The sequence below is a fragment of the Pyrgilauda ruficollis genome, unplaced genomic scaffold (assembly GCF_017590135.1).
Source record: "Pyrgilauda ruficollis isolate IOZ18807 unplaced genomic scaffold, ASM1759013v1 scaffold42, whole genome shotgun sequence".
Classification (NCBI taxonomy): Eukaryota; Metazoa; Chordata; class Aves; order Passeriformes; family Passeridae; genus Pyrgilauda; species Pyrgilauda ruficollis.
Genome location: NW_024525712.1, coordinates 2,431,270 through 2,457,673, shown reverse-complemented (window position 1 = coordinate 2,457,673; position 26,404 = coordinate 2,431,270). Strand labels below are relative to the sequence as shown.

Sequence of the window (26,404 nt, the reverse complement as noted above, 5' to 3'; positions counted from 1 at the left end):
ATGTTAGTCTTGTGGAAGTTTATAAAAAGGTCCTACCAAGCAAGTGATGGAGGCTGACACTGTTGGACCTATCTTACTTGATGTTTCATCTCATAGTACTGGTATCACATACCAAATGAGAAATGATAATCTAAATTAAAGATTACTAAAATGAAAAAGTACTCACATAAATATGTAAACAGTGAAAGAATGCACTGAGAATAGTGAGCACAGCTACAGTAATGGCTATAAAGTGACTGTGACACCACTCTATATGGATACCAGTGAAGTAACCACACTGTACATAAAGTAAAAATAGAAAAAAAATATGAGGAGAAAAAACCAAAAATGCTTCACATAAATATAAAAAATTAATTATGATTTTTAATAGGTCTTTTCAAAGACATGTTAAGACTACAACTCCATGATAAAAGGGAATAGCATAGATGTGTTGGCTGCTCTGTGAACTTCTGTAACTTGCTTAAAAGAAGAAGGTAGCACAGAACAAAGAAAGTGTATTTTCTCCGACTACTGGACAATTAGAAGAGCTAAGGCAACTACCAGTGCTGTCATGGAGGAAATGAGTATACTGATGCACGGATGGAAAGGGAGGCAGCAGACTCATGCACACTAAGTAAATCATCAGTACACCAGGAATCTCTTACATTAAATAAATTCACAATCACATTGTGTCTTTGAAAAGAAAAAAAAAAAACACTTAAAAGAAACCCCCAACTGGTTGTAATTGAATTGTATTTTTAATAGAGCTAATGAACTAAGTCTACCATTAGCTGAACAATCTTACCCTATTTCACAATTTGTCTGCTTTTTAAAAGCAACAATCTTTTTTTTATCTTTATTTTTAAATCCTCCACAGAAAGTACAATTTTATGCACCATGGGATTATTCCAGAGACAAAAGTGGCAGATTTACACAGAATACTTAGCGTTTAATGTTAAGAAAAATAAAATAATTGAGAATCAATGCTACATGCTTGAAGTGAAACTCCATTGCATTAAAAATGTATTTCAGCTGTGTTAATCTTTCAATCTGATCTTTTACGACATTCTAGCCATACACTAAGAGTAGAATTAACAAATTCCTATAAATTTTACCAGAAAAAAACGGACCATGTACCTCACAGATGGAGAATACTGCCATACCATGCTGTCATAAACAGTGTCTGTGAATAACTTCATTCACAGTGAGATGTTACTTTATAGTACAGGAAAAATGGAACAAATATAAAGCATAAAAGCAAGCGTAGCCTATTCTAACAAAGTTTTTGCAGAACAAATAGCTATGAGACATTGTCCAGATGGCAGCTGGATTATCCACTTTAGGGAAGCTCAATGTATGTAAGGCTTCAGAGACTCCAGCCTTAAGAGAATAAAAGGTGGTGCTTCTGTGAGAAGACACTCAAAGGTTACAATTTCAAATAATGGGAACTGTTCATTCTCTGGCAGAGTTTAAAGAAATTTAGTAGAAGCTGAAAGTAGTCCTAACCTCAAGGAGTGAAAGGCCAAAAGAAAAAAAATAAGAACACTGGCAATATCAAAGTAAAACTAGTATACTCTACTGAATCTGAGAAATGCATATTTTACACTAATATTTAGCTACTACCTTATGTTATTCTATTTAGCCTTATATAAAACTACAACTAAACTGACTGTAAATGTGTGTGTTTTAAATCAAAGATCAGATTGTGAAAAAAACCAAGATCCTTAATGCACTCTTTAGTTCTATATATTTTTTATATACATACAGGAGTTTAACACTGGAAAAGTAAAAATTAAGTCACTTTTCAAGTCAGAAACTGAAGAGTTAAAGAGTGGCCTACTTCAACACTTCAATCTTCAAAATAAAAAGCCAAAAGAGAATGTGACATAGATTTAAATAAAACACACAGCTGATGAATCACATGAAACAAATTAGCTGATTTTTAATGCCAGCTCTACTTAAGTCTGAATGCGAACAGTGTTCCAAATACGATGAACAAAGCTACTGTTCAGAAGCCAATAGCCCACTGCTGGTGTGCAGATTGAAGTCTCTATTCTAACCTCCTGAGCTCAATGTCTTAAACTACGCCTTTGAAAGAAATATTTATGTAAATGATAATCTTTTGGCAAAGAGCCACAAAAACCATACGTGCCTGCGCTTCTCAGATAAAAAAATAAAAGGTTAGCACTTAAAGCACTTTAGAAGTTACTTTTTCTAAAATACAAGCATGCAGATCTAAAAATAAAGCACTGTGAACACACTTTTTTCATTTTGGGGCAAGATTCCTGAGGCAAAATAATTACTTTCTAAATCAGAAACATCAGAAAGTGTCAGTGTTACGGACCGTCTGTTTCCAGGAGAAACTACTTGAATTTAGAAGGAATGAAGCTAAAACAAAACATTTCATTGATTGAAGCAAACCTTAAAAATTAATTCCATTACTCTTCACATCGCTTTTCCATGAGCAGCTGAAATTAAAAACTTCTTTCATTCTGGAGTAAGTTACATTGCAACAATGATTAATTATTCCTGGCTTTTTCCTCAAATATAGACAATTTAGTACAAGTACACAGAGGCACATCATCTTGTCTTTCATTCTGTAAATTAGATTCAAATTTGTTCTAGTTACGTTCACCTTGTACTTCCATGACTGACTTAGAAAATAACCAACCATGGTCTGACAGTGTGTCCAGCACTGAATGTTGTCAGCACAGCTCAGAGGAAGGTGCTAAGCTGTTGCACCTACTGACCATCTCCTTCACTACCCTGCCAGGAGGTGGCAAAACGGCAACAGCCAAAATCAACCACCTTCATCCGCACTGAAGGTGTCCACATTGCCTGTGCCACTGGTTATGTCAGGCCCTGGAATATGCCAACAGGATTTACCCACCTCTTCCCCCAGCCAGGGCTTTTGGGGCAGTTGCTCAAGACTGGCTCTGACCCAGTGCAGCTGCACAACCAGGCTGTGCTGACAAGAGCTGTGAGGAGCCTCGCTGCAGGGCTCTCCTGCCTGAGCTAAGAACAGCTTTTAAGCTCAGACCTTTGCCCTTGGTCCTCCTCCAAGATACATCTATGCACATTTGGTCTTGACCTTGACCACTGGCTTAACTTCCCTTGAGCTGTGCCCTGTGGCTACACACCACGGGGCTGCTGGCTGTCCCTGGTTACCGTCTCTGACTCTGCTTTTCCTGTTTGGCTACTGAGGAATTGCTCCCCTTGCTCACAGTGCCGTGCCTGCCTTGCAGCTCTCCTCAGCTCCCAGCTCACCCTCTCTCATGGAGCAGAACCCTGCTGTTCCCACACTGATGGAAGGTTGACTTCTTTACAAGCCCTCATGCCCTGAAGGGCTGTTCTCTCTGCTCTTTCCAAACCCCTCTCCCTGAAGGTGAAAACAAAAAAATGCTTCAAATTGATCTTTGCACACCTAATTTTTTTTCCTCAAGTGTTTTACAGGAGTAAGCAACTGTATGGACAAGAGTAATTTAACTTTCTCACTCCATAAAAAGCAAATGACTCAATTAATTGCTATTAAATAATAGAGCAACAGAAGGCATGAGCATGAAGGCATGTCATGTTTTATCTATCATGGGCTTTTTAATTTTTTCCTCTCAAGATAGTACAAGTCAAAAATGTTGCTTAAAATAATGAAATAATTTGTCATTAAAAATGAGAAAAAAATTTCTACAGGTTTGATACTGAGAAACACAAAAGTAGAAAATCTTGGCTGCTATGGAATGCAATATGAAATTGTGATGCTTAACAGTCCGCTAATTAGACGTCTGATCTCTAATACCTAATAATCAAATCCTGTGCTTTGCACTGAAGTTACTTATCCCACTCTTCTCATGTCTGGTCTATATATTGACAGTGTTAAAGGCTCTCACACAAACTGCTCCAGGAACTTTGCAGTACTTTCAACATATCAGCAACTGTGCTACAAATATTCTCTCAAACTGAAAATTGCAACAGGTCACTTGGACACTGAAAAAGAACATTCGTTTATATATATATATATATATATGCCCATTTATATAAAGACAGGAATAAAAAGTCATCACACACTCAATAATATAACATAAGGGAACAAATGCTTTATCTTTATAAAGACCAAAAAAAGAGAAAGCTATAGTTTGATATATCTATGTAGACAAAAATTCGAGTCCCCTCAGTGCATATTAAGCAGAAGAGACTTCACTGAACAGATGCATTAGCTATTTAAAAACTCCTATTACCATAGGTATTCAGGAAAGCTTGATTTGCAAAACTTACTCTATTCAATTCAAGTACCAGCAGATAAACCACCTCTCCACCTCTCCTCCTGAAGTGTTCCTGCTTTTGATCATTTCAGAAAGAAAAAACCCATTCTGATGCTTAAAAGATTGGTATTTATTAAACTAATCTCCCACACCCAGAATCACACACTGTCACTGAGCCATATTAAAAAGTTCTGTTCTTTAAACAACTCTCTGGCATACTTTATGATTAAAATAAAGTGTTAAAGCAGTTACAAATGCCCGGATTCATTCACAGCTTTGCAGTGCTATTTGAATTACAAAAGGCAAAAGAATTTGAAAAAAGGTGGGCATCAACCACCTACTACTCAACTGGTACATTGCCTTTTAACATTGAGACCACACTATTAGCACAGTAAGGAACATAATAACTTTATGTGCCCTGCATTTTAAGTAAGAGGCAATAAAAGGAGGCAGAAAAACAAAAAGCAGGTTAAATATTTTAGAAGTAATGCCTCACTGTGAGGTCTACAATACTAAATTGTCTACTTAAAGGAAGTGATTTATTTAAACCTGGCCTGGGCAAAGATGATTGCAGAGAACATTATCATCAGAGTGATGAATGTGGCACCTTCCACAGCGTTTTCATTTTTAATTTCTATAATCACTAAATAGCTACACTTCTTAAATTAATACATCAATAGGCATTAAGCAACTCACAAATCCCTCAGAAGTTCATTTCACCCTTTTTTTTAAAAGGTATTTAAACAGTGTCAAAACTGGAATTAACATAATAACCTTCCAGAAAAGTTACATTTCAATGATCTTGCTCAATTTTAACGTTTAAAATTTCTACAGAATTGCTGAAAGCATGTAACATATTTTTCTAAAAGAATAATTCAATAGATATTTGTCTAAAGCACTGTAATGAAAAAGTAAACAGATAATGCTTATCTTCAGTTTTTATTTTACTTCTTTTCTTCTCACTTATGTATATTAACAAAAAAACCTCAAATGATTTAAACAAAAGCTTTTAGCTCAACACATAATTGCAACAAAATTACAATAATTGTACCAATTAAAATAATCCTGAATGAACAGTTTGTCATCTTAATGTTCCAATGGTTTATAGAAGGATCTACTTAATTAGCTGAAATTGCTTTCCAATGTTAGTATCAAATGTCATTTGTTAAAAGTTGAACGATTTTGAAAATAATTTAACAAAGCAATTTTACAAAACACCAAGAACCAACATTTTCTTTTCAGCTGAATAAAGCAAGCAGATGTGTCATCAAATTGCTATAAAAATAAATGAGCCTTTATATGGAGAAAAATAAATTTTACTACTAGTGCTACAGAATACTATTTTTGTATGAAATCAAATTCTTTAATAAAATAATTTCATATCATTTATATCTTGGTGATATTTTTAGTATGCTATAAATATACTTTCTTAAATTGAAGTAGTAAACAACCAAGGAGAAATATTCCACCGTACATGAAACAGAAAAATGTTTTAATCTAAGTGATTTTTTAATTTGATTACCATGGGTGTATTACACAAGAGATCTGAATCTATCAGGAAAACATGTCACCAGTAAAACCATGTTATAGCACTCCAAATCTATAGTAATGAACTGTGGTTTCACTTATAAATAAATTCGTCTCTACCAGTTTAATTTCAAGAAAAAAAGGAAAAAAATAAAAGAAAAACTGTTCTGTGGTTGATTTCAAGAAGGGGTAACTTCAGTAAAGACTGGAAAAAAACCCAAGCAAAATCATATACCAGTGCTGAAACTGGACTGGAACTGAAAAAATTAAGAAACAACAATTCCTTCTGATAAATTAGACAAAGCATATATATTCCACAATTCATCCCTTGGAATGCTGTAAGAGCTGCAAAAGCATTAAAATTAAAGTAATAAATGAGCTATGGCTCGCTTAGATCCTTTGGTTCCCCTCACCCCTCCAAACCACCCCCCTTCCCCTAACAAAGAAAAAGAAAAAGAAAAAGAAAAAGAAAAAGAAAAAGAAAAAGAAAAAGAAAAAGAAAAAGAAAAAGAAAAAGAAAAAGATGCTGAATTAAAGAAAGCTGTTATGCTATTCTTCTAAATTTGGTGTGTCCTGCCTCGGCACGTCGCATTGCCATCCAATTTGCCATCCATCATAGGTAGGCATGCACACATATGTGCACGAAGACTTTATCACAGAGGTTAAATTAAGCCCAAGTGATGGATGAATTACACGTTGCTAAGTTCTAAATAATGGTTACCTACAACTCTGAGGAAAGTATAACCATTTTCTTGTCCTGAGAAATCTCTTTTTTCAGAATCAAAGAGTTCTTGATTTCCATAGTTTCCCTCAGCTTCCCAAAAAGCGTATTTTCAAGGAGATTAAGGAAGGGTGGAGATCGTAATCTGAACAGATGGCTCATGAGTTTCTTCTATCCTGAGCCAAGCTCTTCTGTTCTAATATTTTTAATAAATATATAAAAATAGTCGCAGAATTTAGGGACCATCAGCTATTTGCAAATATCCTCATAAAAAATCAGAAAGTTCTGTCTTAATATTCCACTTTGCTCAAAGCCCCTGTCTTAACACCCCAGTTTGATCAAAGTTTGGGCAAAGAATGACAGGTAGGACTGTCCCTCATGACATCAAGCCCAAAAAGCAGTTTAGCATTCAAAGCAGCCAGCAGGAAGCACCTGAATAGAAGGTTGTGTGAACACCTGAATTCAGCAGCATTAAATAAATTGTATATTTAGTCATGGGGGACAAGCACCCCCCCTCCCCAGCATCTTTAAGCACTGATCTCATTGTCTCTCTTAGGACTACCTCCTCAGACACACCAGCATTACACTTCTAACAGTTTCAGCTGGTAATGGCTAGAATTATATTCAGAAAGATACAGAACCTAGATCCAACCCCAGAAGAGAGAGGACAATATTTACCACACATCTACCTAATGCCTGGGTGAATGTCTGGTATCTGAGCATGACCATAAGGAAATTCTCACGGATTGTCATCAACTTCATACGAACTTTCTTCTTTCCAAAGGACCCTGTAACAGGTAGATCATTAAATTGCTCTGGTAGCCTACAGTGCATTCCCAGCCATTTTCTTTCCAAAGGCCAACTGGAACTTTTCTACAGTGGCCATCATTGCCTGCCTGAACAACACATCTTGCTCACCAGCACCAGAAGGTTCCTGAAACTTGTCACACATCCTGTCCCAGCACTGGCTACAATTAATTTAGACACATATATCTAAGAATTAAAGTAGCCTTTGCTGCTGTACTTTGTGCTGAACGTCATTCTATCTTCCTGCTGCAAACATGCTCAAGCCACATGTTTTTTGTCCTTTACTTGGCTTTTTAAGGGCTTCAGTTATTTAGATCTGGCACTGTCATTTATTCTGGTGTCATGGATGCTTTACTTGCCTTCACAAGAGAGCACATTCCCATAGCTGGCTAATTTACAAGTCTGAGAAGTCTCAGTTGTAAACATTCAACAGAAACTTACTTTAATCTGACAACTTAATTCTCTTAGAAATTTATTTGCAGAAAGCCCACATATTTTATTCCACTTCAGAGCTCTAAAAATTTGCCTTTTGCAACTTCTGCAAACCACTTTGGTATTACAGAAAATTGACTCTTTACAGTAACATAAAACAGAATGCAGCACAACATAAATGTAGAGGAATATTAACTCAATGTCATAGCTATAAACAAAATGGTAAAGATAATTAAATTAGACCAGGACGGAGAGATGGGTAATGATAACAGTGAGTTTGACCACTGAAGGACCTAAACACAAAAGGGGAAGAAGCAACAAAATCAGAATTAAGAGCTTAACCTGGTAAGGAGAGAGACTACATGAAAATCCTGACGATGAGAAAAGGCAACACATTACTGGAAGGAGTAAATACTACTAATAATAAATATACCGGGTGGAAAGCAAGACCAACCAGACAAGTAGAGAGAGGCTGAAATGAGAAGATAGAAGTGAGATGATACAGCAGGTCAGTTTAAGGAAGTAAAAAGAGTAAAGACATTTTTCTCAAGCATATAAACTGAAAGCCAACAAAGGAGATTTAGCATTTTCTTTACAAAATTTGTCACAGTGACAAAACATGTGTTTCTTCCTCTCTAAAAAAGACTGAGAACATCTACCTGTTACTATAAGAGATGTTGAGTGACTCCAGCTCATAAAGGTCCTCGTAGAGGTGTGCCTGTGTCACAAATTGAAACCTAATTTTCTTTAGAGGGTTGTGGGGGGAGGGGGGGTTTCTGTTTTGGGTTGGGTTTTTTTTGGTTGGTGATTTTCTAATTGGTTTTATAGTTTGTTTTTGTTGTTGTTGTTGGTTTGTTGTTGTTGTCATTGTTGTTGGTTTTGGTTGTTGTTTTGGAGGGGGAGTCTATGTTCTTTTGGTTTTGGTGGGTTTTTTTATGAGGGTAGTTTTTCTGTTTGTGTGTTGGGTTTTTTGTTATAGACCCTGGAATAAAGTTCCTAATATAATATTCAGTAGGTTTTTCATCTCTGCATAGTATGAAACAGGAAAGATACACTTCTCCTAGTTTCAGACAGACCTAGTTTCATACTCATCAATTTAGTCTTTGATATTCTTCACAGTATCTACAGAAAAAGACAAATTTACTTTCCCCAACAAGCCTTCATAACAAGAATATATTAGTTAGCTTTATTTTTAAAGACAAATCAAAGCACAGAGATACAGGTATACTTATTTAGTTACCAAATTGAGGTATCCATTTTTTTCCAGAGTTACTGCATTCAACTCCAAAAGATAGCACTGCAATGTGACAGAAAATGGCCCTCTCCTTTACTACAGTTTGCAAAACTAAATCCCGGACATTACAAGATGGGAATCTCATGGAGGCAAAATAGCATATAATCATGGAAATCATATATCATTGTGCCTGCACAGAGGAGAATTAACTAAAGACTATATTTATTCTTTTGCTTCTTAGCGCTTGACTACCCGATTCTTTTCGTTTTCCCGTATGTTTTGCATGTTGTGAAAGTATCGCTTTCTCCTGGAAACACCGGGAGCCAAAGCTCTGGCGCCAGCGCTCCCCGCGGCTGTGCCGAGCCGGCAGCGCCACCTGCCGGCACCGCGCCGCGCTGCACAGTCCCTGCGGCACAGCGCTGCCGGGGACAGCTGGGGACAGCCCGCCCTGGGGACACGGCTGGGGACAGCCCGCCCTGGGGACACGGCTGGGGACAGCCCACCTCGGGGACACGGCTGGGGACAGCCCGCCCTGGGGACACGGCTGGGTACAGCCCACCTCGGGGACACGGCTGGGGACAGCTCGCCCTGGGGACACGGCTGGGGACAGCCCGCCCGGGGGACACGGCTGGGGACAGCCCGCCCTGGGGACACGGCTGGGGACAGCCCGCCTCGGGGACACGGCTGTAGGGCAGCAAGGGGTGAACTGCCCCCGTTGCACCCTCAGCGCACACACCGATCATCTAGAGTAGCTCCTCCCTGAAGGGAGCTGTAACTGGTCAGTCCAGCGCGGTCACCCTCTGCTCCACCCCGTCTGCAGCCGAGGAGAAGGCAATGGAGAGTTCTCACTGCAAGGGAATTCTGGCGATTCAAAAGCTTTTTAACACTTGATATTTTAAAATTTAGAAAAGCAGCTGTAATATCAAAGGACTCTTTACAGAGAGAAAGTGATCCAGTGTGAAACTCTTATATTTAACATAGAACCTACAAGATTCCTTTCAGTGATGAGATGTCCAAGCAGCAACCCTAAAACTGCAGTGTCACAATAAAAGTAGTTTGACAAAAACTATTCAATACTAGGAAAACTATATTCTTTATTCTGATCTAAAATATCGAGATATTTTTTAAAAAACCTTGAAGAATAAAAAGCAAAGAACAAGTAACAAAGTCAGTACAGGAACAAGTTATCAAAATCTGGTACCTATTTATGAGACTCCAAATGGGAAAGCTGCTCTATACACTAATAAAACTTAGAAAACTGAAATTGAAGTCATAGAAGAGGAACTGACTTTGAAATGATAGTGAAACAGTTATATGAGTCAAGTTACTTTAAACAGTTGCAGATAAAAAGAATAGCAATGACACAGAAAGGATTACTTTGGATAAAACAGAATTTTTAGAGCTCTATATAATCCCAGAGAAGAGTTCACAGACCTTTTCACATTCAGCATATGATAAAGATGATCACTCAAATCACCAGACAGATGGGACCTCAGCTTTGTCACTACTTCAGGAAGTTATATATTTAGTTCCTTACACAGGTTCAACAAAAGGGGCTGAGAGACATCAATTCTCTTCCTGAGCACGCAGCAACATTATTGTTAGAGAACTTTTTTTTAATTGTTAAGAAGATAAAGAAACTAAGTTTTTTAGCTTTATCATTTTCATATCAAATAATCCTGTTGCTATTTTTTTGCTCAAGAGAAAATCCTGATTATTGGTCTTGTTTTCCTTTTCCTTGTTTTACTGGTTTTGCAGGTAGAATACAAACAGCTTTCCTTAAAATATGATTATCACCCTTTTCCAATACATTGCACAGGGTTCTTCACTGTTTCTTCCCATTATATACTCTGGTTTTAAACCCTAAAAAATTACCTATACACTTGTAATTGTCAGTTATGAACTAGCAGATTACTCAAGTGGCTGTATCACTCCCAAACAACCTGCACAGCAAGAGGTACAACATAGCAGCAGTCATGAATCTCCTCCACACCTTAACAATAAACCATGACACGCACCAGCTGGCACTAAGCATCAACAGCTCAAGTGTTTGTTCTAACAACAAACAATCCAGAACCCAAGTAACTTATTCACATCAGCTTGTGAATGTCCTTTTATTTTGTTTATGTTAGTTTACTACGATTTAACATCCATGAATACTGGAAGTACTGGCACCCATTTATGAAAATAAATCAGGTCTCTAATACGTCCTCTGGTTTATCAGAAGACAAACATTGTTATGTCTTGAAGACAGCTTTGTATGTCAATCATCCCAAAGTGACTTATTACTCTGGATTCCAATAATCAGAAAACTGTAATGAGTTTGTTGGGTAAATACTTAAAATATAAAATTGTGAAACATGCTATACAGAAATCTAAATAAAGAGAAGTTTGAAGGAAAAGCATGACAGGAAAGGGAATTCCTGATGATTCTAAATTACTGTACTTAGCTGATCACATGAACATTTGTGACACTAGTTGTGTGAAAGCACAATGGAAAGATTGGTTCCCTGTGCTTTTACCTTTGATTTCACAGGTACATTATACTCACAGAGGAAATGCAAAACCCCAAAACTGGGTCCATACTCTAGAGGAGAGTGTTTTCTAATCATGCACTCAATTTACCTGTGAAGTCTGGTATTTCTAAAACCATCTTCCAGTTGAAGCCAGTCAACTGCTTCAGTCTACTACTTGCCCTCTTAATTTGTCTTCAATCCTCAACCTCATCATCCCCAATCTACCCTTCTCCCTCTACCTTCTGAGATTTCTGTGTTCAGATCCTAACTCCACTTCAACTTTTCTTTACTAATACAACTCATTCAATCTTTCTCAAACAATCCTAATTCCATTTCCAACACTTCAAACATTCTCAGCCCATCCCAGACCCTCACACAGTTCATCTCTTATTCCTTGACTTTCACTGCAGAGCACACTTCCAGTATTTTCTCTCCGAGTTCATTCCCCTGGACCCTGCAAAATCTCCAGATTTCCTGGTAACTTGTTCAATCAGTCACAGTCTTCTCTTCTTTTCATCTGATCTCAATTATATCCTATTCAAGTCAAACCTTTCTTTCTTCTCCCTGACTCTGACTCTCAGATTCTGCTTTTCTTCTATAGGCCCCACTCTCACTCACATCTCTCTCTTCCATCCCTCACACTGCCATCAGGATTTGGACCTTTCTCACAAGCAGAGGGTTCTGGAGAGAGATGTTCACTGGCAACACAGGGCAATTTGTTCTCAGTAGCAATACCTAGACATTGTTGGACAGCAACTTGTAGCAGAAATGGAGAAAGTCATGCTTCTTTTTCACATCCCTAACTGCAGCACATGGCATTGCCATAGTACACCTGCTAAGCACAAAACCTTCAGAGATTTTTATCAGTAAAACCAGTTTCTGCCAAGCTTATTTCAGATTAACAAAGAAGTGGAAAAAATACCCAACTTGTAGCTTGGCCAAGGTAAAGATGAACAGGATATCAAGAGACAAAAGTGCAGTTAGCTGCTTGTGAAAGAATACCTGTACAGTTCTCTTTGGTTTAAATACAAAGCACTCATTCATACATGGTGCATCAAATAGCAATGAAACTCACTTAGAAGTTTTCAAAAGTCAGCAAAAGAGGGTGAGATTGTGGGAATTTTAGATTACAACCTGATAAATGTTTGAAAGCCATGTTATTCTAGTGATCATTAATAACAATCACTATTTTAATCACTGAAATTGCACACCATTGCCAGAATAATGACTACCTCTCATAGATGGTTTTTAAAGTCAGGTGATCTGGAACACCTTCAGTCTCTTCAAGATGCAGGATGAGCCATGATGTTCTATATGGCCACTGCTCTGTGAGATTGATCCAACTTGCCAGTCTGTCCCAATTGAATGTGATTTGATTAGCTCTCAATAAACGACCTAAAAAAGAACAAGAAAGAACAAAAGAAAACTGAGGATTTTAATCCCTTTTGAAAGACACTTTTTTTTCCCCTCAAAGTAACAGCTATGTTACTTTGTTATTATCTGATGTGTGAACTTCTTGAAAATTATATTTTTAGCTCAGTAAATCCAAAATCATTGCAAGTTGCATCTAAAAATATAATTTTACAGTCTAATAAAAATCCTTACAAATAATGAGACTCCTAAACTGTCAACTTCAGCCCCAGTTTAAACACTAATTACTATCATCCTGTTACTGGTGATTCTTAACTTCCTTCAACCAAATTCAATGAAGAATTTCATACAGCATTAATTTCTCCATCTAAACACAGAATTTCATGCTAATACTTTGACAGATTTTCTATGGACTGGCATATGAAATGTGGTCAAAAGTTAAGTATACAACTGCCAACTTCAATATAGTAAAATTCAAAGGCAATATAGTAAAATTCAAAGCTATAAAAAAGACTGTTTTAAGTTAGTAGGGTAAGGTACAAATTACAAATAAGGTTATTCTAAAAACCAAATAAGGTTACAAATAAGGTTATTCTAAAAAGTTAATGCTACAATTTAGGCATTTGAAGTTTCAGCAAATTTTCTTTAAGTCCTTTATTAATATCTATAATTACATGTAACCAATACAATTTTTTAAGTTTAATTTTACAACTAACATTTTGTGATTTTGTTATACTTTCATAACTGCACTGTAATTTGCCAAAACAAGACAGGTTACATGCTACAAGTTGCAGTAACAAGCTAAGAGACAGCATACTTATTTAAAACATTAGCCCAGAATTTGAGATCTGTTGCAGATTTATGGTCTTGACTATACACAGTGTGAAAAGTAACTCAATTTCTTTGCTCTGGGTAGCTGTAGGGCTACCCAGTGCCTTCTAGTGTCTGTAATAGGAAAGACACTAAATAATTACTCCCCATTCACTTACTACACGAAACATGTTTTTATTAAACCTCCGTAAGCCCTTTCCACATTATTTCCAGTTTTTAATGTTCAGAGATACCAATATCTTGACTGTGTTTTATTGAAGAAAAATGGGTGACAAAATGCTTTCATCAGCCTCACACAAATCATTTAGGGAAAAAGAACTGCAAATACTCATATAAAAATATGAGGATATATATAAAGAGGATATATACTTGGTTTTCCACTCACAGATTACCTTTTCACATGTCATCTATAATCTTTGTACACAACACAGTATTATGAAATTGAAAAATGTAATTTTCTTATACTATTTAAAAAAAATATATAAAATTTCCTAAAAATGCAGACTAGCACAATTTGTCTCCCAAATGAAGTCAATGAAACAACAAATAGTATGTATCTTTCAAATTTCATGTAGAATGGTCAATAATGTTTTCTTACATTCTGGAAGAGTTTACTTCAGAATGACTTTCAAAAGCAACACATGGACTGATTTATTCAAAAACTCAATCCTGTTTACTGCACACCAGCATGTCATGCTTACCAGTCACTGAGACAATATTTAGCAACCTCCTCATGGTCTGAGGGCTGATATCACTGAACCAGTCCTCTGTAACCAACAGCTTGGTCAAATCAAATGACATTTGGCGGGTAATGGTCCTCTGCATCTGGCGCCTTCGGTAAGTATCCTGATAATGAAACAAAAACCCAAGCAATACTGATTAGTATCAAAAGCTTTTATGTATTTCAAATACTTCAGTTTTACTTGATAATCAAGTTAGAGTCTTTGTGAGTAAGTCTGTGAAACTGCCAGATAATATCAAACATACAAGAATTTAATTCTGATTTACCTGTGTAGAAGCTGAACATTATTTACATAGAAGCCAAGAAGTGGTAAGAGTTACATATTTTAATTCTACATGAATTCTGAGAGGTCAAAATAGAGTGATGTAGCAGAATATTTTCTAAAAAGATTACTACTTTCAGCATTTCCATCATCACTTCCTACTGTCTCTCCAGTGAGTTAATATGATCCATTTACTAACTACATGTAAAAATTGAAGTGACCATCAGGTTCCTCTGCTCCCGAAGTCTCTACCAATGGCAGCTCACAAACCTCAGTAGCCTCAGACTCTGTGTTGCTTTTTTCCTAGATACCTTTTATTCAACCAGTTTGTGATTTTATGTAAATATGAAAGAACAGAAAGCAGGAAAAGAATGTGGTAGACATTGCAGTACAAGTCTAGTACTTCATACTGTTTTGATAAACTCAGTTACTGTCTCCTATTGCAACATCCTGCAACAAGCTGATGTCAGGCTTACACAAGAAAAAATCCAAAATATACACACAGACCATAGCTCCTACCAGATCTGCTGTATCACCACAGCATTCACAGAGAGCTGTATTTAATTTTTTGTGGAAAGGAATACTTTGGTGAACAAGCAAACTTTTTCCTCTTTGACAGAGCATCAGTCTACTGATGTAAGAATGGACTTTTCTTACATGCATCATTTATAAGAATTTCAAAATAATGGTCTGATAAGTCTTCCAAGTTGATATTATTGAAAACGTCAAAGAAAAAAAAAAACCAGAAAAGAAAAAAAGGTTTTACCAGTATCTCTATTTAGTCTAAAAATCCTTCTCACCCGCCTGTTGAGAGCAGTTTTGCTACCAAGCTTGGTCATGTCTCCAAGACTGTTCTGAGAAACTCTCCTGTCAACCTCTTCATGCAATCCTATGGAAAGGAAAACAAAGGCCGGCATTTTCTCCAATCATATACATTTGACTGACCTATGAAAATAATACCAATGATCTGTCAATTATTTAAACAGTTTCTTCCAAAACACAGATTTTGGATCATTGGTTTTGTAATGCTCATATCACCCTCCTGCAGAACCTTACCTGCATTATCTGCATAAGGAATATCCCCATTGGTTGTTGAAGCTACCATCAGTTTTTTTGCATTACTAAGCCCTCGGCTGTTCAGAAAAACGGGCAAATGAACAATATTTCGCATGTAATCATGGCCATTTATGTTTGAGTCCCGTAGAACACTGTTCAGATTCTGGTTAATTGCCTTTATAATAATGTGTGGGTCACTTGCAAAAATCGCAATGAATGGGCCTTTTGAAAACAAGACTCGCACCTGTAAAAAAGTAGACAGTACATCCTGTTAGTAACAGCTAACTGTAGCTGCAGATCACTTGACCATTTGGCTCAACAGTTTATATTCATTCTGTTCAAGGAATAAACCTGAGAGGCCAAGAGATGTATGGAGATGTCAGCTCCTTCTATATGAGATATCTAACATTAGGAACTTATCCACGGCTAAAAATAAGCTCAACAATTTAACAGCAGAATTTACAGTGGAAGTCATCACCAAGGACGTATCATGCAGTGATGTTCCAGTTCCCTACAAATATTTAGCATTTAAGTATTTTTCATCTAAAGTACTTTAATGGTAAAAATATGAAAAACTCTCCAAACATTTTAAGTTTGTGTAACAGAATAATTATTTTCCATACTTTATATTTGATTGTTTCAAACCTTTTCAAAAGTGCTAACAAGCAATTTAATTTTCAACTTTTGAAACCCATCACTCTTAGCATTATAGTTATGCCAATGTACACAAATATTAATTACCACAACATAGCTTTCTTTCTACAGAAAACACACAATAACTAATGTATCTGAGCTCATTTGTGGAAGAGACCATACATATAATCCAGAGTTTATCTTTATAAAATGATCCAACTCACAGTATCAAGCATCTGTAAAACCTTGTCCTGTTCACAAGCATCCAGCCCATCAATAATTACAACAAGCCTTGTCTGATTCTGAGTAAAGCTGTCAATGGTTTTAGCCATTTTGGCCATCAGTTCTACTTCACATTTCAAAACCTATAAAAACAAACAAAAAAAACCAAAGAAGGACATGCCTATAATACCTAAAATGGATAAAAATACATATATTTCCTGTTGCAGACTGCTATTTGTCCCAAAAACACTTCTGTAAGATTACAAGAATAAACTTACAAATACTCTAAAAGTCCTAAAATGTCACTTCCAATATTAATTTCCTATATGAACAAAAATGTACAGCAGAAACATATATTCCACTTTGATATAACAAACTCTTCTTATTTAAAATCCATTACAATGTTATTTAAGAAAACAGTATTTATGAACAGTAAAGCATTACTTCAGAAGAAAATAAAAGAGCATTTGTAGCTTCAGCTAGCCTTCAAACACAGCTTTGCATAAAATGTACAGCAAAATTTCTTGTCTGCCTTCCAGCCAAGCACATTATGCTATTACTCTAATACTCAGTCATTGCTATTCAAGATATGCAGTCTGAAGATTTAAGCTTTTCAAGATTGTTACACATGTAACAACCAACCATAACATAGAAACAAAGGTGGAATTTGCCTTTCCTAACTTCAGCAGTTAACAAGTAGACATTAAAATCTGATCTTTTAACCAGTAGATTCATTAAAATGTGCACAATAAGATGACATAAAACATGAGATGAACAACTCTCCTGAAATACCTGCTCCTCTCCTTTGATGGCAAAGGGTGAATCTAACTCCTAAAGGCTGAAGTTATGTCAGATAAATACCACTCAACAAACAACTGTCAAGAAGCACAGTACCAAGACACAATCAGGTCTTCTGTGCTGCAAAAGCATGGCTCTAGGCATGCTGGCATCAGAAGGGATTCACCTTTCTCAAAGGGCAAAGAGAGCCTTTGACCAGGAGCCAGCAGGGTTAATTGACACAGCTTTAAACAAGAGGGAGAGGGATAATATCAGGCTTGCCCACAACAAACTGGTATGACACACCAAGGTTAGAGGGATGCAGGGCTAGTGAGAGCCCTCATCTGAGATGTGCTGGACACACTGGAGCATACTTGGAAGTCTTACAGAGATGAGACAGAGGCTCCTGAGGTAACAAAAGCCAAAAGGGAAACACCACCAAAATACTTCAAAAGAATTAAAGGGTGCTCCTCTAAGAAGGTGACACAGCTGACAGCCCAGCTGAGGTGCTTCTACCTCAGTACACACAGACTGGGCAACTAACAGCAGGAGCTGGAAGCCACCGTGCTGCCACAAAGCTGTGACCTAGCTGCCATTCCAGAAACTTGGTGCACGAATCCTATGACTGGAGTACAACTATTGATGGTTGCAGGCTGTTCAAACGGGACAGGAGAGGAAGGAGGGGAGGAGAGGTTGACCTCTACATCAAGAGATGGAGAGATCACAAAAAGATGCCCCTGAGAAGCAGCCACAAACTGGCGGAGTCAGTGCATAAAAATTTGCGAAGACCAGACCAATAAATGACACCTTGGGGCTTGTGTCAGGCCTGATCAAGGGGAGCCTATTGACAACGGCTTTGTGTCCCAGCTACAGGAAGCATCATGCTCATGGGCTTGCATCCTCCCAGGGAACTCAGATGACCCCGACACCTGGAAATGTAGCCCCATGAGCTGTCAGCAATCCAGGAGATTGCTGGAATTCAGCTAGGTAACAGACAAGCCCTACCAGAAGGGGAGCAACACTGGACCTGATGGTCACTAATGTAAGTGAGTTAATTGGGGATGTCAAGCTTGGAGCTGCATCCTGGGCTGCAGTGATCACACTGCTGGATCACACTGCACACTGCTGGAGTTTGCAGTCCCGAGGGATATGGGTCAGGTAAGGAGTAAAGTCAGCACACTACATTTCAGGAAAGCAAACTTTTAGCTCTTCAAAGAGATAGTCAACAGACCCCCTGGAAAACTGCCCACAGGGACAATACAGCTGGCAGATCTTTTAAGGATGCTTTCCATGGAATACAAAATCCTGTAATCTCCAGGTACAAGAAAATTGGCAAGGAAGACTAAAAGCTGGTTGCACTGAGTAGAGACCTGTTGGTCACAACAAAGACCAAGACGTAAATGCACAGGCAGTGGAAGCAAGCACAGGTATGCTAGGAAGAGTATAGGGACACAGCCTGGTTGTGATGGGTTGCGGTAAGGAAGGCCAAGGCATAGCTGGAGCTGAACTTATCAAGAGATGCAAAAAATAATAAAGGGTCAATGGCTCAGCATCCCAATGGACATCAGTGACAAGTGCTGTCCCTCAGAGGCCCACACGGGGACCAGTGTTATTTAATGTCTGCATTAATGACATGAATGAAGGGATCAAGTGCATCCTCAGCAAATTCACAGATGACACCAAGGTAAGTGGTGTAGTTGACACACCTAAGGGACAGGATGCCATCCAGAGGGACCTGGACAAGCTCAAGAAGGGGGTTCATGAGGTTCAACATGGCTAAGTGCAAGGCCCTGCACCTGTGTACTGAATCCCTGGTATCAATCAAGTCTGAAGGATGAAGAGATGCAGAGGAGCTCTGCCAAGAAGGACTTGGGGGATGCTGTGGGTGAGAGGCCAGACATGGCCCAGCCATGTGGCCCTGCAGCCCAGAAAGCCAAAACGTGTCCTGGACTGCATCAAAGGCAGTGTGGGCAGCAGGTGAGGGAGGGGATCCCTCTGCTCCACTCTAGTGAGACCCTACCTGCAGTCCTGCATCCAGCTCTGCACTCCTCAGCACAAGAATGACACCAATGTATTGGAGCAAGTCCACAAAAGTATTGGAGTGAGGCCACAAAGATGATTAGAGAGATGGAGCACCTCTTCTGTGATCAAAGGCTGAGAGAATTTGGATTATTCAGTCTCAAGAAGATAAGATTCTGGGGAGATGTTTATTGTGGCTTTCCAGCACCTAAAGAGGCCTGTAAGTAACATAACGACAAAGTTTTTAGCAAAGCCTTTTGCAAAAGGACAAGGGGGAATGGTTTTAAAAACTGAAGGACAGTCAATTTAGGTTAGATATAAGAAAGAAGTTTGTTTAAAATGAGATGGTAAAACACTGGTACAGATTGCCCAGAGAAGTTGTGAATGCCCATCCTTGGAAACATTCAAGGTCAGGTTGCACTGGCTGACCTTTAAAAGGTCCCTTTCAACTCAAACTATTCTATGACTGTATGAAAAATATTTGTACAACAGATTTTTATACAATATATTGGCTGTAATCTACAAAGTTAACAATCACAATGCTACAATTTACTTTCAAAGAGGAGCATATAGCACTATTTGATGACAGCCTGAGAGTATATTTATCAGTTTATAGATACAGGCCAGCAAAACAATAGTATTTTCCACCATTTCTCATTAAATACGTGGAGTGTTTTGGAATGTTCTTTCAGTGCTAGAATTCCTTTCTTAGCAAAGAGGTCTTGCAGACAAAGTTAGGCTTGTTTTCACACCTTTAGAAGATTCTCAAAGTTATTCTTTCTCATCTTATCACCTAAAGTAAGCTTTTATGAAATAATGGTAATTGAGAATTGTTTTCCAAGTGTTGCTTTCTTCCCAGCAAAAATAAAGTCAGGAAACTGAAATCCCAAATTTAACAATCATGATTAAGCAGAGAGATCTCATATACTAAGCACAATTACCACTGGCACAGAAGTGTTCCATTCAGTAAAATCCCACCAAGTCTCATTCTCCTGTTGTGAGACTTGGCCTGATTAAATTAATGGTGCCCCAATTTAATAATGCCCCATGTTTGGAGGTTTGTTTCATTCCTTTTAAGGGCCAATTCATACAAATGCTCACCTTCATGAAGCCCTCGCTTTTCAGCTTGTGAAGCTTGGAGGCAGCACTGTGGAGACGTTTTCTCTGAGAATTCAAAACCGAGTCCATCACCTGCCACCACGTGCGGCAATTCAAGAAAAAGGCCAAACCAACAATACAGGTCACCGTTATGAGAATAACGTTCACTGTCATGTTGGCTGACTCCACATTAAAAATCGCCAACAGGGTGATTGCAGAAACAACGCAAGACAAGATGAACAGGAAAATCACAAAGGATGGGAGGCAGCAAGTTTTCTTCCATTTCTTTTTACCTAGGAAACAGGTATTGCTGTTAATGTACAATGTAATGACAGGTGAATGAAAAATCTATTAATTTGCATACTTCTCATAAAACACTAACTGGCACAAAAGCTTACTGCAGTGTTACCACCTAGCCACAAACCAGTGGAGAAAAAAAATCTATTATCTGCCAAAATTCTTGGAAATTATGAAGCAGAGATATTACTTTAATCTTTAGTTTATTTCCATCATTTCAAGAAATCCACACTGGATAGAAATGACAATTTTGTATCAGTGCTATCACCCCTTTTGTGGCATCTCTTTGTAAAGTGTATTTATGTAAATAAATTGTAGGACAACAGTACAGGAACTACTCAGTTTTAAATTGGAACCTGGTACTTACATAATAATATCAGAATTTGAACTGCAGGGAGAAAACCTAATTTTTAATATGCTAAATAGAATGAATACTCAAGGTTTATATGTGGCCCACATTATTCTCTATACCAAGGCATGAGCTGAAAAGGTTTTTCACATTGCTGACATAAGTGACTCATAGAATTGTGCTGCAGGACAAAGCAACAGAAATGCATAATGACAGAAGTGAGAAGCAAGAAATGAAGCGGAACAACTCAGATATAATTAGATTCAGTTCTAGACTGAAGTAGAAATGTAAGTATCCTCTTACTAAAAAGAAACAGAACTGGATTAGCAGGACACTTAAATATCATGAACAATGTCATGACAATTGAAAGAGGCATGTCTACGAGTTTACAGAAATAACAAAAATTAAGATACAGAAGGCTAAAAATAAACCTCTAAGGAATGTCTGTGAACATCGAGAGGTAATAAACCTATGACCCTGGACCTGTAAACAACTAAAGAAAAGGAGAGAATGTGCAAAATCATCAAATAGATAAAATTAAAAAATCAATTAGATATTTAGACAGAGCACAGAAAGGCAACAGAGCAAAGAATGTAAGTGAATGTAAGATTACAAACGAAAGGGAGAAGATGATTACTGCAAATAATCACAAGAAGCCAGCACTACACTGCCATTCCCAAAGATATCTTCAGGAGAAATTACAGCATCACTGTTTCACTGAGATTAAGGAGAGGAACTGCAGAACCTAACATGGAAAAAAAGGGTGAAAAAATCCACGCATCTCTTTCATAAAGAACACTTTGTGAATTTGAAAAAGAACAATGAGGAGTAAGTTGTGTTCAGCACACAGCTGAACATAGCGAACATAGTGTGTTTTTTCCAGCCTCTGCAGGACAGAAGAGTCTAAACATTTCACTTTGTGAGAGGTGACAGTTTCCTCTATTTGTGGACAAAAAGAAATGAGAAGTAACTGACACATACTAAACTTAAAGTATAAATAAATCCTCGATTAATTGCAAGTTAAGGTCTAGTACTCCCTCTTCAAAATATCATACTCTACTCTGCGAATTTCTTTTTCTAGAAATCTACAGATGAAACAGAATGAAAAAGCTTGTAGGATCAAGTAGATACATTTCATCCCATATTACTAGTACTAATCACAGCAATTTATAGGATTGGACTAACATGTTCTACACATTTATTATTTCCAAGAATACATAGTGGTCACTCATAAAAGCTCTAAATTAAAATCTAATAAACTAAACAAACCTCTCATAGCAATCCACAAAAACATACATTTCCCTTTACCAGACTCAGACACGTTGGCTTAATTGCTATGGAACTATGCTGCATCTAAAAGGATGTAATATAAATATACATTTCCACTGACATTTCTGAAAACTATACTTCACAGGAGATATTCCTTTATTATATTAATAAAATCAAAATTAGCAAATAAAATGGGGCATTTTTTTCTCTTCCAAACAAAGAGTTTCCTCTTCTCTATGACTTTCTGCATGGCTACAACAATTTCTAAAAAGAGTTTATAAGGCAAAAAACAGAAGCCCTGGTAACAGTGCACTGAAATGGAATAACTGGAAATGTCATTCAGGTAAAAAAAAAAAAACAAACAACCTTGTGTATCTTCTGTCTTGAAAACTCGAAATAGCCTTGTTGCTAGGAAACCAAATTCCCTTTCACATGCATCAGAGAGGGTAGCAATCATCTCAGCCAGTGAAGTCTCTCCACCTACACTGGACAGTCTATTGTAGTCTGTAAACAAAAATCTGGAAGAGAAAAAGCACGTATTTTGTGTACTTCAGAAAACTTCAAATATTTTATGGCAACTAAGACGAAAGTCTTGCTGCATCTCTGTAGTTAAAAGTTTTTTCAAATAATACAAAATGTAAAACACTTTAATTTTTTTTAAATCGATATGGAATTTAATTACTTCCCCATTTATCAAACTCTTCTTTGCCTCACTTCCTATTCTAAAACTTGATTTCTAAAACTTGAAAAGATAAAAATTGTCACATCACTAATAGTACCTCAGATGACAAGAAAAACATGAAAATATCTTTACGCTGTCAAACCATAATATTGACAAATATTTTCAAAACTGCATTCTGATCTGTTTTCAAATATTTATAGAGAATTAAAAATATATAGAAACACAAAATGACATAAAAGCACCATGAGGCTAAAAGAGAAGCCTTTAAGCAATAGAAGTAAATTAAATTTTCAAACACACAGCACAAATTTTCTTGTTTTCAGGTAAACTAGAAGCTTTGAACAGTCTGATGCTCTACTTACAGGGAGGAAAAAAAAACCCCTCAAACCTTAACAGAAGTAATCAGTGGAACAAGCATTAAACATAGAAAATACATAACATACATAAATTATTATTTTATCTGGTATGAATTTTCATTAGTGCAACAGCCAAACCCCCTAATTCTAAAAAGCACTTTCACCAACTTTGGCAGATATAGTGTTCTCAAGAAAATCTTCTTTACACTGAAAAGTTAGAGCTACTGTTTTTCTAACAGGAATCTCAATAACTTTTCATATGAAGCTAAACATGCACATTAATACGCACATTTTGAGAAGTATCAGAGCGAGCCTGACTGATTTATTCAAAAGTAAATACATGAAATAACTAACCTGACAGGTAAAGCTTTAGTGGTTTGCTCTGGTAGTTCTGGTGGATTCACAAACATGAGTTTGAGAAGCAGCTCTAAATATCCAACATGTCTTGCCAACCTTGTACTTAACACCCAGGCCCAGTTCCATCTCTCCCCTTCTCTCCGGCCACCAAAGTAAATTACAGCTAAAATATTAAAAAGATGTTAAGGTTTTAATTTAGTCAACATTGACAGCTGAAAGAATCATAAAGTTTGAACAGATAAAGTATGGAGTTCTGTAAAAATGTTATGAATTTTAGCAGTTAGGCTAAAAATGAGAATGGTAAGAGTAACACAATGAAATTAATAAACAAAATCCTTCTTTGTTCTCAAGAATGCCCTCTCACAAATTACACACAAAGCAAAAGATCCAAAGGGGTCTTATTATCTACAAAACCATTCAGTATTTTTTTCTGAATGGCAAATGCATATCTACAAAGCAATATTTAATCCCAAAAGTAGATAGAAACCTTCATGAATTCCATATAAGACTTACTAAAGAAAATGTAGAGAACAGCTAATAAGCTGAGTGACACTGCTATTCCAAGCTTTGCGTCCACAGTGAAAGCAAGCAGTAAACCCAAACCTCCACACAGCAAGAGCGTGAGGAATACAACAAGCCAGGAGAACTGAAACAGAGGTTCAATCTGCTGTCCTGCAAAAGTCTTCATTTCATCTGAAACAAAACCACAAAGACCAGTTAACATAAGAATTCCCTAAAGAACAGATCATTTCTGAAAAGAACTTTTCCAGCAGACTGTATAACTTATCCCAATTATTGATCCAAAAAAGACAATTACGCTTGAATTCTTCTTCAAACATCAGTACAAAAATGTAAGTTTTCATCCATGCAAGAATGAAAATACTTAAATACACAATACTCAGATTCCTTGCTGCAGATTTTCTACTTCTGAAAGCATATTAAAAGTCATGCAATCCTCCTGTAAAAGTGTAAAATATATTTTATGACTGAGAAAAATAAATCCACCATATTTGTCAAAAAACCCCATCCAACCTCCAAAATCTCAATCACTGAAACATGGACTGTGTTCCTCAAATAGTCAGACGTAAGAGTACAATGTGAAGGCTGCAGTATTATTTCTGTTTGTCGATTCTTATTTACAAAAACAGGAATTCCTGAAGGAACTTATTTTGGTTCGATGGAATAAGAAATAATAGATACACAATCCAAAATAAAAACAGGAATGAGGAACAGAAAGAAAACACTGAGGAAGTGCTTTAGAAATGTAACAGCTCATCAGCAACAAATATCACAGTCAAAATATATACGCTTTTTTTTATGACATGGAACAGGAGGTGAAAAAAATGAATGCAGGGATACCATTTTGGCTAATAGAGAAATCACAGAAAGTAAGAAACACCAAGATTGGTAGAACTATTTTGAATTATACTGAAACATCTCAGAAAAACACCCTTTATAAGAAAATGCTAAAACTAAATAAGATGCCTACTTCCACCAGGAATAACATTGATTCATTTAATATACTGCATTTGCCTTCCTCTGTCATTTCAGAAAGTTCAAAAAACTCAAAATAAGAAATTATTTTGGAAAGGAAAGGAAAGGAGAAGAAAACTAGATGTAAAGAACATACACTACAGAGAATAAAATATTAATAGCCTGATAATTGCTTTTAAGCATTAAAAAGAAAAAGACACATAGGATGGACAATAAATAAATACTGCAGCACAAGAGGTCTGAACCTGATCTGACACACAAACAGGTACAGCAAGGCGTATTTTGGCAGTCAGACTTTCTGCAGTACCTAAAGGGTAGATTCACTGCTGCAGGAAGCTCACAGAAAAATAGACAGAAGCATTTAAAGACTGTCTTGACATTGTATAAATTAACAAAGCAATCTATGGATGAACTGACCACAGTAAAATTTAAACCCTTTCATCACAGAAACAGAGACCAGATACAACATTACATGGACCAACAACCCTCACAAAAACTAGTAACTCCAATGTGAAGCTTTTCATAGATAGATTGTAAGCACTGAAAAGACTAAATGGAGCTTTTACCTTCCAGTTTCTTAAGCAGGAAAGACTTTCCACTTCCCCACTGTGCATACAAGCCTACACAGATGGGTGGCTGCATGGTTGGTTCACTCAGAATATCAGCCAAAGCGCTGCTGTACAGATCATAGCCCAGCATGTCACCGTCAGATTCAGTGGGAGACAAGTGTCCTGCAACACAAACACTGTGCTACACAACTTTGCTCTAAGAAAGCTCTTCAGTATGACAATTTTCACACATAAAGTCATGCCACATTTATCCATATTTGTATATATACTCCTGCCCCATAACAGCTGTTGCTCTTTGCACAACTGTTCCTGTTCAAAAGGAATTTTAAATCATCCACATAAATGATACATAATTATCACAACTATTAAAGCCTACTACAAGACTCAAGACTCCAAACCACAGGAAGTCAAAAAGTAATTCCCACACAAGCAAGATCCAAATAAAAACAAAGTGATGAACAGAAGTCACGTAGTATCTAACACCTAAAGTCAAAATAAAAGGTTATTTTACCTCTGCCAGGCTTTTAGAGTGAAGGGGTTTTTTCCCA

General features: G+C 37.1%; 1 protein-coding gene across 4 annotated transcripts in view; it reads right to left on the bottom strand.

Annotated features, from left to right (window-relative positions):
• The window catches only part of KIDINS220 (kinase D interacting substrate 220), a 71,823-nt gene that overhangs the window by 21,449 nt on the left and 23,970 nt on the right, over positions 1 to 26,404 (bottom strand). For all 4 annotated transcript variants that reach the window (XM_041477866.1, XM_041477868.1, XM_041477865.1 and 1 more), the window contains exons 13-22: positions 25,854 to 26,018; positions 24,307 to 24,486; positions 23,791 to 23,956; positions 22,765 to 22,916; positions 20,487 to 20,776; positions 16,592 to 16,732; positions 15,735 to 15,978; positions 15,479 to 15,567; positions 14,376 to 14,520; positions 12,705 to 12,867 (exon numbers count right to left, since the gene is read on the bottom strand). In XM_041477866.1, the coding sequence (XP_041333800.1) occupies positions 12,705 to 12,867; positions 14,376 to 14,520; positions 15,479 to 15,567; positions 15,735 to 15,978; positions 16,592 to 16,732; positions 20,487 to 20,776; positions 22,765 to 22,916; positions 23,791 to 23,956; positions 24,307 to 24,486; positions 25,854 to 26,018 (1,735 nt within the window). The remainder of the gene's footprint in view (positions 1 to 12,704; positions 12,868 to 14,375; positions 14,521 to 15,478; positions 15,568 to 15,734; positions 15,979 to 16,591; positions 16,733 to 20,486; positions 20,777 to 22,764; positions 22,917 to 23,790; positions 23,957 to 24,306; positions 24,487 to 25,853; positions 26,019 to 26,404) is intronic.